This window comes from Homalodisca vitripennis, chromosome 7 (assembly GCF_021130785.1).
Source record: "Homalodisca vitripennis isolate AUS2020 chromosome 7, UT_GWSS_2.1, whole genome shotgun sequence".
NCBI lineage: Eukaryota > Metazoa > Arthropoda > Insecta > Hemiptera > Cicadellidae > Homalodisca > Homalodisca vitripennis.
Genome location: NC_060213.1, coordinates 139210071 through 139225884, shown reverse-complemented (window position 1 = coordinate 139225884; position 15814 = coordinate 139210071). Strand labels below are relative to the sequence as shown.

The window sequence follows — 15814 nt, the reverse complement described above, 5'->3', positions numbered from 1 at the left end:
ACTGATTTGTATACATTAATATTTGTTATTGTTTAATCAGGGGTGCCCAACCTTTTTTTACCCAAGGGCCACATTGTAAAGCCTTTATGGCCAGGCGGGCCAACATCCCAGGGGATTTGGAACCCCAAACAAAACGTATTGCCCGGGGTTTGTTCCAGAAATCTTGTGCAAAATATGAGTTTTAAGGTTATTTGGCCCTTGTTTCCTGATTATTGTAATTTCTTATTATTTATTAGTTGTTAGGTAAAGGTTTATAATATATTATGTTTTTAGGTTCTTTTAGTAGAAATAAATATAAACCCAGACTTGTGATTTGCTCTAATTCTGAGGGAACAATAAAAAAGTCACCAATAAATTGAATACATTGATTTTAATTAAGCCTACTAGGATACTAGGACATACAAATGACGTGGCGAGTGGTGACCTTGAGTTGGGTAGGTGTTACGTCGCCGCACCGCGCGCTGTGCTGTGCTTTACGCGCGCGCTATTCGCCAGCCGGCAGCCACCACCGTAGTCAGTGAAATCTGTCTGCAACTACTTTACTTCTTTCAACACTCATACTCCACCAAATGAATACGGCTCGTTCTACGTGAAATCGGCTGGACTGCTTGGTTCTCAAAATTTGTATTTATTTAATATTTCAAATGCTTGTAAACAAATTTGGTTGTTTTGGTAACAAGGCGGGCCATATAAAACTGACAAGCGGGCCGGATCCGGCCCGCGGGCCGTAGGTTGGGCAGCCCTGGTTTAATGTTTCATAGAGCTGTATTTGTTATCATCTGTATGAGAGAATGTTATTGGTCACTATTAATTGTATTGCGTACCGTTATTAATGTTTTGTTATTAATTTATTGCTGATATTATTTTGGGTTGCTTACTCTAGTTATTAAGTTACACATTGGTAGTAATATTTATCATGCAATTTGTTTTATAAAATAGCTTCTTTACTTGGTCTTTTTTGTCCAAGTAGTGATTATTATTATAAGATGAATTATTGTTAGTTATCTTATTAATCTTGAACCAAACAAAACATTTAATTTTATTCAATTGTTAAAATATGGTTTGTCCGTAAATAAAGAATAAAAGGTAATACTTAGTTTAAATACTTAAACCCTTAGTTACGAATAGAAATACTATAAACACTATATCAAATCTATACAATAAAAGCAGTTGGACAGAAATCGTACGTTTCAAATAAACTAACACCCAAACATGCGGGTGACTAACATTATGGTGTAAAATGGTTTAAAGTTTAGTATTGTTCTTATGGACTAATTACTCATGGATACCCGTCATCTTTTAAACGAAGCCTCAAGGAAATATAGATTTGTGCTTGATCATGACTGATTTTTATTACTTAGTACCAGTCAGTATTAATAGTATTTTAATTCTTTATTTTATTGAGTTTAGTTTGAATGTATCTGATTAATTGTTTGTCTAGTGGATTATATGAGTTGCTTCTTTTCCTTACGAAAGAAAAAGAAGCAACTGTTGCCTCTAATCTAGTATGGCTGGCTGCTGTTATGTATATTTTGTTATCCTTCGTCTGTTTGTTGTGCCAATAATTTGATAGTCTTAATTAATGTATTCCACTTAATTTATTGCTTGTAATCATTTTTACATTTAATTCTAGTCATACAGCATAATTACATGTATGTTATAATGTTTATTTATTATTTGTTGTTGTTAGAATATTATTATCCGTTATTATTTATTTGTTATTATTGATTTGCATGTCGTATTCATTCATCTAATAATGTTATTGTTTACTTAGCATTACATTTAGTAGTATATTTTACTCAATATTAGCCTTAAATTACTGGCGAATAGCCATGACTGCATTGTATTGATTGCAAGTGGTGATTACGTGAATAAATAAATACATAAAACGAGACAATACAATACCAAAAGAAAACAAATAATTCCCTGTCAAAGATTCACGTTTGAAGTAACTTACATGAGGCAATCATGACGTAGACTGCCACTCTGTAGTATTTGTACTTTGTTCGGTGGTCTTTGGAACGCAGACCCAGCCCCGTCAGCAGGGTGGCGATGGCGTCCGTTATCAGCGCCACTATACAAAGTGCTGCTGCCACTTTTATGTACGCTGCCAACATAACAGGACAAAATTATAATAGTTTCATACTTAAAAGTAACTCACACTTAAATACAGTAATCTACAGTATTTTTGATTAAGTCTTCCATAACAGTTTTTCATTCGTGCCACATTAAAACAACGTTGACGTTCTTAATGTCAAGGCTCACATTGACAACATGTTTGAAAATGAATCGAACTAATTACGTACAACTTTGTGAACACGTTTACAAAATTTTATTCAGGTATTTTAAACTGTCTTTGAGGTAGCTGGGTGTACACTTTCATTTTATTTACCTTCATTTATAATTAAAACCCATTTTTATCGTGTGCAAATACATTTTTCAGTGTCAGTTGATAAAAATAAAAACATCTTGATAAAAAAAGTAGTTTTCATCACTAGGTGCGCAAATTTGTTTCATGAACAAGGCGAAGCCGAGATCAGAGATAGGGATAAGCACTTCAAGACATTTTTGCTCCTTGTGGTGAATCAAGGTTTTACCATACGGAATACAATAATAAAACTTACACATTTTATTCAATTTTCTTTATATAATAGCTTAGACCATTATACTTTCAAGTTTACAAATAAAAACAGCTGTACATTTGTTTGTACTTAAACATTATCAAAGTTTGGGGTTAGCTGAAAAAATTAAAATTGTGCGTCTGTTGATATTTTTGGATCCCTGTTGTTATTTGTGCAGGATGATAAAATATATTTTGTGACCCTTAGTATCAATAAAAACACAGCAGTACATAATATTTCAGTACAACTAAGCAGCAATGAAGAGAACATTCATAAGTTATTGACATTAAATTTCACAATCGCCTGTCAACCAGTTTCACGAGATATGCTGATCATGATATTACTCTCCATCATACGTAGTGAGCTTGTCAGTGTCGTAATCGTGATAATATAAACGTGGCTGCAATGAAGAGGAGAACATCCATCAGTTATTGACATTAAACGTCACAATCGCCTGTCAACCAGCTTCACGAGATATGCTGATCATGAGATTACTCTCCATCATACGTAGTGAGCTTGTCAGTGTCGTGATCGATAATAATAATAAAGCGTGGCAGCAATGAAGGAAGAACATCCATCAGTTATTGACATTAAATTTCACAATCGCCTGTCAACCAGTTTCACGAGATATGCTGGTCATGAGATTACTCTCCATCATACGTAGTGAGCTTGTCAGTGTCGTGATCGCGATAATATAAACGTGGCAGCAATGAAGAGGAGAACATCCATCAGTTATTGACATTAAGTATCACAATCGCTTGTCAACCTGTTTCACGAGATATGCTGATCATGACATTACTCTCCATCATACGTAATGAGCTTGTCAGTGTCGTGATCGTGATAATATAAAAGTGGCAGCAATGAAGAGGAGAACATCCATCAGTTATTGACATTAAGTATCACAATCGCTTGTCAACCTGTTTCACGAGATATGTTTCATGATATTACTCTCCATCATACGTAGTGAGTTTGTCAGTGTCGTGACAAGATAAACGTAACAGCAATGAAGAAGAGAACATCCATCAGTTATTGACATTAAATATCTCAATCGCTTGTCAACCTGTTTCACGAGATATGCTGATCATGACATTACTCTCCATCATACGTAGTGAGCTTGTCAGTGTCTTGATCGTGATAATATAAACATGGCAGCAATGAAGAGGAGAACATCCATCAGTTATTGACATTAAATATCACAATCGTTTGTCAACCTGTTTCACAAGATATGTTTCATGATATTACTCTCCATCATACGTAATGAGCTTGTCAGTGTCGTGATCGTGATAATATAAACATGGCAGCAATCAAGAGGAGAACATCCATCAGTTATTGACATTAAATATCACAATCGTTTGTCAACCTGTTTCACAAGATATGTTTCATGATATTACTCTCCATCATACGTAGTGAGTTTGTCAGTGTCGTGACAAGATAAACGTAACAGCAATGAAGAAGAGAACATCCATCAGTTATTGACATTAAATATCTCAATCGCTTGTCAACCTGTTTCACGAGATATGCTGATCATGACATTACTCTCCATCATACGTAGTGAGCTTGTCAGTGTCTTGATCGTGATAATATAAACATGGCAGCAATGAAGAGGAGAACATCCATCAGTTATTGACATTAAATATCACAATCGTTTGTCAACCTGTTTCACAAGATATGTTTCATGATATTACTCTCCATCATACGTAATGAGCTTGTCAGTGTCGTGATCGTGATAATATAAACGTGGCAGCAATGAAGAGGAGAACATCCATCAGTTATTGACATTAAATGTCACAATCGCCTGTCAAATTGTTTAGCGAGATATGCTGATCATGAGATTACTCTCCATCATACGTTATCAGTTTGTCAGTGCCGTCAGTGACCTTGATAAGATAAACGTGGCAGCTATGCTGATCATGAGGAGAACATCTACCAGTTATTGACATTAAATGTCACAATCGCCTGTCAAATTGTTTAGCGAGATATGCTGATCATGAGATTACTCTCCATCATACGTTATCAGTTTGTCAGTGCCGTGACCTTGATAAGATAACGTGGCAGCTATGAAGGGGAGAACATCTACCAGTTATTGACATTAAATGTCACAATCGCTGTCAAATTGTTTAGCGAGATATGCTGATCATGAGATTACTCTCCATCATACGTTATCAGTTTGTCAGTGCCGTGACCTTGATAAGATACACGTGGCAGCTATGAAGGGGAGAACATCCACCAGTTATTGACATTAAATGTCACAATCGCCTGTCAAAATGTTTAGCGAGATATGCTGATCATGAGATTACTCTCCATCATACGTTATCAGTTTGTCAGTGCCGTGACCTTGATAAGATACACGTGGCAGCTATGAAGGGGAGAACATCCATCAGTTATTGACAGTAAATGTCACAATCGCCTGTCAACCTGTTTCATGAGATATGCTGATCATAAGATTGTGCCTTCCCATCATACGTAATGAGATTGTCAGTGTCGTGACCTTGATAAGATAAACTCGTTGAGATTTCACGGACGAGCCAAAAAACATACTCAAGCATTTTTATACTCAAGGTCATTCCTCAAACGCTTTAATTCCGCTCGAAATATACTCAATTACATCCCCAAATTATCCAATCACCTATCCAGCGCCAATTCAATCTGCTAATTGCAAGAAATAACTGCTGAGTCGCGCGGCAAATTGATTGGCTGGCTGTCGCCGATCAAAGGCGTTTAATTACTGAAAACGATAATTTTTAAATTGCACAACGCCATTTTGCTTTCTTACTTGTTAAGTCTCTACATTTGTATATATAACCACAGTGAGCGGGAAACACGGAATCAAAGGCAGACAAAAGAGAATAAATTGTAAATGGCAGTTACAAAGTTTGTGGTGCCGGATGATTGTTTAGTACGTAAGTTCTCTAATGTACAAAATTCTATCTAAATCTCATGCCAAATAAAAATACAATTTGTGTTAGTATCATTATTTTAGAATTCGTTACATAAATATTGCTTTTGCTAACAAACATTGTAGGCTACTCTTATACCTGATTAGTTTACATAGAGATGTCTATTTTTACGTATGGTAATCCCAACCTGAGTAGCTAAAATAATTCCTAACTTGTCAGTATTTTTGTTTGAAATAAATTTTTAATTTTAGATTTCATAGTTTGGATTCCAGTTTGCAGTTAACCAATTTTGAGGAGTTAGTTACTTACTATTCTCAGACGTCCATTTAAATTTTTGTTTGGTGAGTATGGAAAGGGGGAGGGGCTAAAATTTGACAATACCCGACGCCTTTTTAAAGGAATTTATTGAAAATTTTGAACCGAAAATTGACGGTCACTCGACATTTGTGAATATTGAATATGATCCATACCTTTTCGAACAAAACGTTTGTAAGAACATTGAGCCACAACAAAACTTAAATAATGAAAAAATGTTACATTAAACCTTTAAAAACTGTAACCTACTTTTTTCAGAAAGATGGAGATATGTTACTCTTCTATATGTTCCATTCATGAAACAACATTTTAAGTTTATGCTATCCTAATTTATACTAGAGCCAGCATGGAGCAGTCTTTTAAGGACCTAATAAAATTAGGACCTTTAAGGTTGCAATTTGAAAATTTAAAGTGACCCTCCTCAACCCCCCTTGAAAAAGAGGATGACATATTTTTTTACCCTATACACAGTACAAAAAAGTATATTAATAGGCACGGTGAAGATTGTACATCGATATTTCAATCCGTTTGGAATATATCCAGGCGTATCAGGACTTAGTTTACACCCTGTATAGTAAAACGTAGGCATTCTTATTGGACTAACTAAAAAGACCACGGCTGGACTACAAGAAAAGATATTTCCGACAATACAACCACCACAGCTCATTTCTCTGGAGTTGTAGCAGCAACTTTTAAATACGATGTTCTCCAACAGGATCCAAACCTTCCCCACACTCAATATTCGGTTCCTCGGATTACCAAACTGGTAGTGCAACGGCCGAGCGGTCTAAGACGTCAGACTTTGAGTCTGAGTCAGAGATAGCACAGGATTAAATCATGTCTGTGACCAGTGCACACTTATCAGAACCATCGACCTTGTATTGCATCGACTCTCCCCCATACTCTGATAAGATTCTAGCATAGGCTAGTGGGCCATGAGGACGGACAGAGCAAGGATTAAAAGGGGATCAACCTCTCCTTTTTGTCAAGAAACAAAACTAGCATCCAATATGAAATTACTGGTTATAGGATGAGCTGCAGGAAGCAGGCAGCTAAGCATAGTGGTTGTAAATTTTATTTTTGACATTCACTGAGGTTACAAATTGTTATAATTGTTATTTCCTCCGAAATATGATAATAACTAGAAATATCCTTGACACCTACCAAGCATCTTATCTCTCTAAACTTCACCTCGATACATTTACAATTTTTCTCATCTTTCAAAATCTTTCCTTGATACCTACCAGTATCTTGTTTCTTTAAAATCCCTTTTGATGTGTACTAATATTCTCATCTTTTTAAGCTTCACATAGACTACCCTTCCTGTGGCTTAACCCTCATACGTGTTCTGTAGATAGCCTATACACAGGGTGTAAATTAAGTCCTGATTCGCCTGGATATATTCCAAACGGATTGAGGTATCGATGCACAATCTTCACCATGCCTATTAAAGTACTTTTTTGGAGGGTTTATTTCACTCCACTTTTTCAAAGGGGGGCTGAGGGTAGTAACTTTAAATTTTCAAATTGCAACTCCTTACTAAACGATATCACGCATGCATTGTGTTGATATGCGCAAGAAATTGGCATTGTCCATACAAATTATTATGTTTTTGCCCCTAACTTTTGTTAGAAAAGGTGTAGAGGTGTTATCTTAGTGCCATTGTGTTTCTATTTAATAGACCTTTAATATTACATGTCACAAGATAGGGGTTACAATTTGAAAATTAAATTTTACCCCTTTCTACCCCCCTTTTTAAAGGGAGGTAAAATTTATTCACCCTAAAAAAATAAATTTAATAATTAGGGTGAAGGTTGTACATTGATATCTTAATATGTTTGCAATACATCCAGGCGCAAAAGAACTTAATTTACACCCTTAGATTAAAGAGGTTGTTTGCCCATAACTTTTGCTAGGATCGTCTTAGAAATATTTTTTTCCAATCGTTGTGTTTTTAAATTTACCTTTAAAATGACATGTCACAAGATAGGGGTTGCAATTTGAAAATTTAAAGTAACCCTCCTCTACCTCTTTTAAAAAAAATAGGGGGAGGGGAAATATTTTAACTCTCTAAAAAGTTCAAGAAGAGTATTGTAATAGGTATGGTGAAGATTTTACATCGATATCTCAAACCGTTTGGAACATATCCAGGCGTATCAGGACTTAACTTACACCCTGTGTGTTTCATAAATGTTTCAAGATGTCTTTCGGGGAGGCACTTAAAGATCGCTCCGATTGGTTTAAAGGTTCACAGGACCCCAATATGTAAAAATTGCAAGGGTCATATAGTGTAAAAGTATGACATATCTACTAGATACATGTGAAGTCAGTCCTACACCTAATGCTCTGTTCTGTCTACGAACACTCCCCCCGCACGCAATACTCCTTATCTTGAGGTCCAAGAGCTGCTCAAAACCACAATTAGACTTCTCCATCCATCTTTCATCTTCTTTGGAGAGTTGACTCCCAAATGTAGACAAGACAGTCGGATTCCTACCTATCCAGCGAGCAAGTTTCATTAGTGAACTCGCTCTTGTAATCTACTGAATCGATCCCGAGTCTGCTCACAGATTACAGTCTGAAAATAAACAACCACCTTGCATTTCCACTGTAATAACTCGGCTGGGAAAAGATGAGTAGTGGAAAAGTTTTAATGAATTAGCCTAACCTAGTTCGGTAAACCTAATTTACCTCAGACGGAGTTGAGTTTTCTCACGAAGTCATACCTCAAGTCGTGCCACTGCTTCTCTTCAGTTTTATCTTTGATCCGTTGATTTTAATTTTAAGCAAAATATCTATAAGAATGTTCAACGACTAATACTGTATATATAGTTGTGTAGTGGTAGCACACTCACCCGGCAAGTGAGAGATCCGGGTTCAAAACCCGGCGGAGCAAGTACTTTTTGTGATTCAATGTTTATTGAATAATTAAATTAGGCTATTGCCATTTATACAAATTTGATTAATGTAAATAAAAGTCGTTGGACAGGTATTTGGTGTTCCGATCATACGTTAGTCTGATTTTTAAACGCATATGTGACAGACACGGCCAACATAATTGAATCGTAAAAAGTAAGGGCTCTGTGTAGCACACTCACTTAGCAAGTGAGAGATCCGGGTTCGAGTCCCGGCGGAGCACAACTTTTTGTAACATATATGTTAAGTAAAATGTATTTTCTTACCATCCACATCCTGTCCTAAGGTGTGTGTGTTGCAGCGAAAATCTGCTGCTTCTACGCACAAACTCCTTGGCTGAAGAGACGAATCGAAGTCGAAACAGAAAATCCGCAAATATGTCAAGAGCGTAAGCTCAAAGAATAAGTTTGCATTGACACACAATCCAAAAGAGTTTTGGCCGTCACGGAGTAACGGATCCCAAAAGGGTCACCGGGCTCTACGAGCTTTCGGATCCTAAAAGGGTAACCAATCTCTTAGTTAGTCTCTTAGAACTAACCGATATGCTAGTTCTTTCAAAAGATGGGAACCTCATTGATACGTCACAATCTATCACCACTTCAGTTGCTTCTAATCATAAATCTAATATAATCTTTTGTACACTAAAATTAACTTAAACGGGATTGCGGGTTTTACTAGTTTGTCATAAGAAGGAATACTAGAGATAGAATAAGGAACGAAATAACCAGAGAAAGATTGAAGGTAGTTTCACTGCAAGAGACAATGGAAAGAAGAAGAATACAGTGGATGGGGCATGTGAAGAGGATGGGAGATAATAGAATGCCTAGAATAGCACTGGAGAAGGAGGAAAGAGGAAGAAGACCAAGAGGAAGACCGAGAGGAAGATGGGAGGACCAAGTGTGGAAAGACATAGAGAGAAGGGGACTACAGAAAGTGCAGGTGGAGGAAGAGGAGACCTGGAATGACAGACAAAAGTGGAGGAGGCTGTGTACGACGACCCGTGATAACGGAAACGTCGGATGATGATGATGATGATGATGACTAGTTTGTCATCTATACGTTTTCGAGGAAATCTTGCATTTGTATATAAAGTTTTGTTAAGACAAATCGCTGTTAAACGGGGTTTATTACAAAACCCTTCCAGATAAAATACGTCAATCTGAAAATACACACACTTAAATGAAAAAAAAAAAAAAAAAAAAACGCAAAACGTTGTAGCAGATTAATGAACACGTTTGACCGCAACAGCGTAAGTAACAGGCAGATGGAGTCCGGTTAAAACCATACTCCGTTACGTCGCTGAGTAACGTAAGAAATATTAAAAGACGTCTTTCCTCAAGAAAGGACGAAATAACTCAAGGCGGTTCTTGCAAACTCACTTTGTTCCGAGTAGACGCGACCAAGTTACAGTTGGATATTGCATACATTACCGAAACTTCTGAAATTTCCACAGTTTTACTTCGCCAACCCAATATAGTAAAAACAAGAAGAGGGAGCTCTGAAAAGTTTCGATGAAACAAAAGTACACCTTGAGGAGTTTTTGGTACACTACTTTCATTGCCTCGAGGGCTCTCCATACAGAAACGAACACAAACTTTTGATAAACTGTTTAGCGCCGCAAAACCGAATAAACTCGTCTACAACAAAAGACAAATATTTGTTTTGCATTCTGTTATAAACAAACTAAAAACGGGTCACAATAATTTTAATTTTCACTTTAATACATAATTTACCAACAATTTATGTGGATAGGTTTTTACATATGGCATTGGGTTTTATATTTTTTAGAAATAAATTTTATTTATCTAATCGTGTAGACTGATATCTAATCAATTTGTATTAACCTCATCAGATGTCAGGTTATAAATACTGTATAACATTCTTGCTGGTCACTGACAAAGATCACTGATTGGAGCGTTACGTAATCATAACACATGAACTCATTGTCAATTTCTTTGTTTGAAGTTTGTCTTTGACGTTGGAAGCATTGTGAAGGAAACAGGATTTTCCGGACATTTGCCATTGTTCAGTGATACAAAAACATCAGTAACACTACGTTTCTAGATCTGCAATCTGATCTTTTCTTCAGGTAAAAAAGAAGAGATCTCTTTACCTGAAGAAGACATCAGATTGAAGATCTCGAAACATAGTGTTACTGTTTTTTTTTTATCACTTAACGATGGAAAATGTCCGGCAAAATCCTGTTTCCGTTGTCAATTTAGTGTGGTAAAGAAGGCCACTACTAGACTGGTTGTATAATACGATTCAATATGGTGGAAGTTACATAAAATACTTATATATAATTAAATGTTTGGTGCACCCACGAAATTAGTAACCAGAACCTTTTATTCAGACGCTGGTCACTGTACCAAAATTTTAAGGGAATTCTTTTTAGAATAACGGCTGAAATGATTACACTAAGTGTTTTTAGAAAAAAATCTGTCTATAAATATTTTGAATATTTCTAATCACCCCGGAAATAGAACCCGTGTCTCGGATAGCAGCAGCCTTATCCTTACGATACAATGACGTTCCACGTACAGACCGAGAATTCAGTGTGGTCTCCTAGATGCGCGAGAGGGGAACCGCGGCTGGTAAGGAGGGGGAGCGGGGGAGGGGAAGCCTGCTCACAGACTGAGCTAGCGACTTCCCCCACCACTCCACGTGACCAGTAGGCTACTGCGCATCGTCAGGTCGAAGACCACGCGGAATCTCTCGGCCTTTACTATATTCCAAGCTACGCAGCTGTAAGTGTTTCAGAACTCAATCATTATCGATAGTAAAGAAATGATCTATGGGTTTATAAACTTTGCACAAAAAATCGACAACATTGTGTTTTTTACATCCACGTTTTGAGATGTTTCTGAAAGAGTAAGGATATTCAGCAAGCGACTACAACGTTTCCAGTGGTAACAGTTTTTTGCATTGCAAATATATTTCCATATACTGTACTGCTGCATAATGAAAGTCAAGTATGTGGTATACAAAATCTTCTGTTTACATAATTTCATCTATTCCTATTCCGCTTTACTGTTTCACAACATAGCTTCCAAAAATGTCCCAGACGTAATCTTTCAGCAGAAACCAGAAGCACGCACGGAAGAGAACCGTCAACACGGCGTTTTACAAGTAAATATTTGCACCGATACAACTTTGGATTGCTACACAAATAAGTTCCATCTCAAAGCGGAACAACCCCGAGCGCATTTTATCAGCGACCAAACAGTTTCTGTGTAGCGCGTGCAAACACCGCAAGTTGAACACGTTTAATGAAGCTCCACCACTAATTAACCCCCTCCCCCCGCCCACAACCTGTCTTACCCCTCATTACCATCTTAATATGGAGCACAAGATTGCTTTTCATAATCTTTCTATCATCTTTAGGGCTCCCGAGTTTTGCCCCGAGCGTCGTCTTCTCGGTAACTGGATTTGTGCGAAATTCGGTAAAGATTATCAACGGAACAGAACTTTCCCGGACTCTGTTGTTCTCTTGCTCAAAGTATTTACTTATTCATCAGTACCCCTCCAGGCCTAATAATCACAAAAAGAAATCAAATCAAGGGTGTTTAGTTTCTAATTAGCTTTGACCAAAATTTATTTACGCAATCTTTCAATATTAAACAATTACTTTTTTATAAAGTACATTTTATACAATTTATAAACGAACGCACATAGTTAAATTTATACACACTTTTAAGTAGCTAGCTGAAAGACGGTTTCAGTTATTTAATAATTCAATAGTCAACTTATTCTACTGAACGTGAATGTTGTTGAGTTTAACTCCAGTCCACCTTCCTCGTATTAAAGCATCTGGAATCTGAACGCTGTCACAGACTTGACTCCAGTAATCTGGAGTCATGTTCGTCTGAAGAGCTCAAAAAACGTCGGCGAAGAAGAAAACCTAAAATGAGATACTTACATAGTTTTGACACTATAGTGTAATCTTGTCTTTAAGATGAGAGTGTAGGGCAGCGAGAGGGGATGAGATAAGGACATTTCTCATGATGCCCATCACTGACTTCTTTGAGTTTAAGTATGTTTGCATGAATCAAACTTTTGATTGCACTAGTTACACGGGAGCTAAACCTTTCATAGGGACGTGGTGTGTTAGTTAGTTCTAAATTCCGACGCTAGGACTGAGCCACGTAACTTTGTTACTGTTGTACTTCACCTCTCACTTCACAGATGGCAGTCCGAGCGCTCACTTGTACCGTCCCTCAATTTACAGCACTGGATGAGTTATCTACTGTGTAACTAATACAATCAAAAGTTAAATCCTTCTCATTTGTATCTGTCTACGTTTCAAGCGATTAGAATGTTTAACTTCCTTGCCGGACTAGGTATGTTAATACTAATAGGAATCTGCATCAGCGAGTGCCATTCGGAGGAAAACCGAGTTGTAAAGGTTTTCGACCTCGATGCGAAAGAACCAGACCCAACGCCCGTATTTTATGGCAAGAATGACCACAGCCCTGTATTAAGCAAGAATGTGCATGTTTATGCCATAGCCTTTTTATAGAGCCCAAGTGGAAATGGATGGCGAGGATAAGTTTCATGGAATTTCATACAATCAATCTCACTGTCAAAAAATTATCAGAATTGTACTTACAAGCACATTTTTTCGGAACCTCTTGGCTATATCGATCAAAGAGTGAGTAGTCTTTGGTTCCCTCACTTTAATTTTGGATAAAGTAAGTCAAAGTAAAGTAAATATGTCTTATTTTACCAGGCAAAATTAGGACTATGAAGCCCTCTCTAACCCTCACTTAACCTGGGGACCAACGGTCCAAAAGGTGATTTCCGAACCACCACCAATGGCCGGGCAGACGGGCTGCTTGCAAGGACAGGATCGCTCAGCGGTCACCCATCCAAGCAGCAGCCACGCTCGACGTTGCTTGATCCGGTTATCTTGGATAACCGTTGTACCCGCTACACTGCGCCATTGGATACACTGTATGGTACAGTTCACTGATTTCTCCCTTGAAGCACTGATCTTTACAAACAATACGAAAGTATCTTGCCTTCCAGCTGGCATAGAAAATTGGTCTAGGCGTGGGAAATACATGTTGCAAATATACTCCGCTGCGGGAAATACAGTTTATTTAAATAGTAGAGGGGAAAGCAAAAGTCGATTGGTGAGTGCTGTGGAAGCGATGTAAGCAGAACATAGGTCACTGGTGCCACAATTTAGTGGAGTGACATCGGCGATGGAGAGATTTGTTAAATGACTGCAGTGTTGCCACCCTCGACACATTAATTCTACTCCATGACCTTAATCCTGCAGCCAACCCTTCTCAGTTCATCTGCATAATGCTTCGTGTCATGTTTTCATCATGTACCGAGATGTCCACACTCACGAGCCTGCTTGACACTGACCCACACACTTGCCCACACACTGACCCACACACTGACCCACACACTGACCCACACACTGACCCACACACTGACCCACACACTGACCCACACACCGACCCACACACTGACCCACACACTGACCCACACACTGACCCACACACTTGCCCACACACTGACCCACACACTGACCCACACACTGACCCACACACTGACCCACACACTTGCCCACACACTGACCCACACACTGACCCACACACTGACCCACACACTTGCCCACACTGACCCACACACTGACCCACACACTGGCCCACACACTGACCCACACACTGACCCACACACTGACCCACACACTGACCCACACACTGGCCCACACACTGGCCCACACACTGACCCACACACTGGCCCACACACTGACCCACACACTGACCCACACACTGACCCACACACTGACCGCTTTTGTCCGAATAGAAAAGTGAAACAATTGTGCGTAACTAACCTTTACATTACACGACTAATGGGGAAAATTAGAACATGGATTAGTCTCTCATTACTAAATCATTACTATAAGAGGAAAATACATAGGGAATGTCTACTTTGTTGGTAATGTTTACTTGAGTTATACGTACACGATCCAAGTAAGTCAATTAATAGTCGATAAGTAAGTCGATTAATAGTTCTGAAGTGAGATTGGTGAGTTCGGCTTAAGTAAACCAATCCAAATTCAAGTTAAGTTTGGGTATCACTAATTGCAGTACTGCATCAAAACTTGCATCTTAACCCACAAACTTTAATCGTCTGACAAACTAGTTTTAAGTGAATAACAAATAAATTCATCCCATATTAAAAAAATAGATTAAATAAGAATATTTCACACACCCATAACACACGTTATTCTAGATCAACAGGAATTCTACCACTGCAATTAACTAAATCTTATTCTAACACCAACTCGTACTATCTAGCTCACGTGCTTTTTATAAATATGAGTAAACAGTTTCCAAATTTTAGTTTTTTCAATGAAATTTCTACAATTATTTTCAAAAGGAAAGTTAACCAGTGGTTATTATCATTGTCTATTGAGGAGGCCGAGGCAGTGCTGTCTACGAACTACGGGCGGACAGTTTGACATTTAAACAGCCACTACTCCTATCCCATCATCATTCATTATCACTAACCTATTATAATCTGCGGTGACCCTGCTTAATTACCATTGTTGCTAATATGTATATGTTTTAAAATTAATAATATTCAATGCTTTAAAACAGGTACAAATCAAAATTACGCGGTTTTTTCCTTTTAATATATTCATTGCATATTCGCATGTGTATGTGCATGCATATATGTATATATGTATGTGTGTGTATGTATGTGTGTGGTGTGTAATGGTGTATTATTTTGTACTATATTTATATTAATTTAAAAAAAAAATTATATCCAGTCCGTTACTTCTTCAGGCGTGAGCAACTCGAGTCTGCGCACAGGCATCCTAGCCCATGCAGGCTCATTTCCCGAGGACAATGTTTTTATACATGATGTTATTTTTATGATGTTTATTTTTATGATGTTTATTTTATGTTGTTTATTCTATGATGATTATTTCTTATTCTTTGTTCACCTTTCAAACTTCGTTCGGTATTGTAAACATTTAGAAGTTAATTGTACAGATTGTATTGTAATATTGTACATATATTTGGGAAATAAATCAATTCA

At 37.6% G+C, this 15814-nt stretch overlaps 1 protein-coding gene across 4 annotated transcripts in view; it reads right to left on the bottom strand.

Annotated features, from left to right (window-relative positions):
* The window catches only part of LOC124366414 (transmembrane protein 47), a 431582-nt gene that overhangs the window by 35036 nt on the left and 380732 nt on the right, over positions 1-15814 (bottom strand). For all 4 annotated transcript variants that reach the window (XM_046822952.1, XM_046822953.1, XM_046822954.1 and 1 more), the window contains one exon: positions 1958-2107. In XM_046822952.1, coding sequence (XP_046678908.1) covers positions 1958-2107 — 150 coding nt within the window. The remainder of the gene's footprint in view (positions 1-1957; positions 2108-15814) is intronic.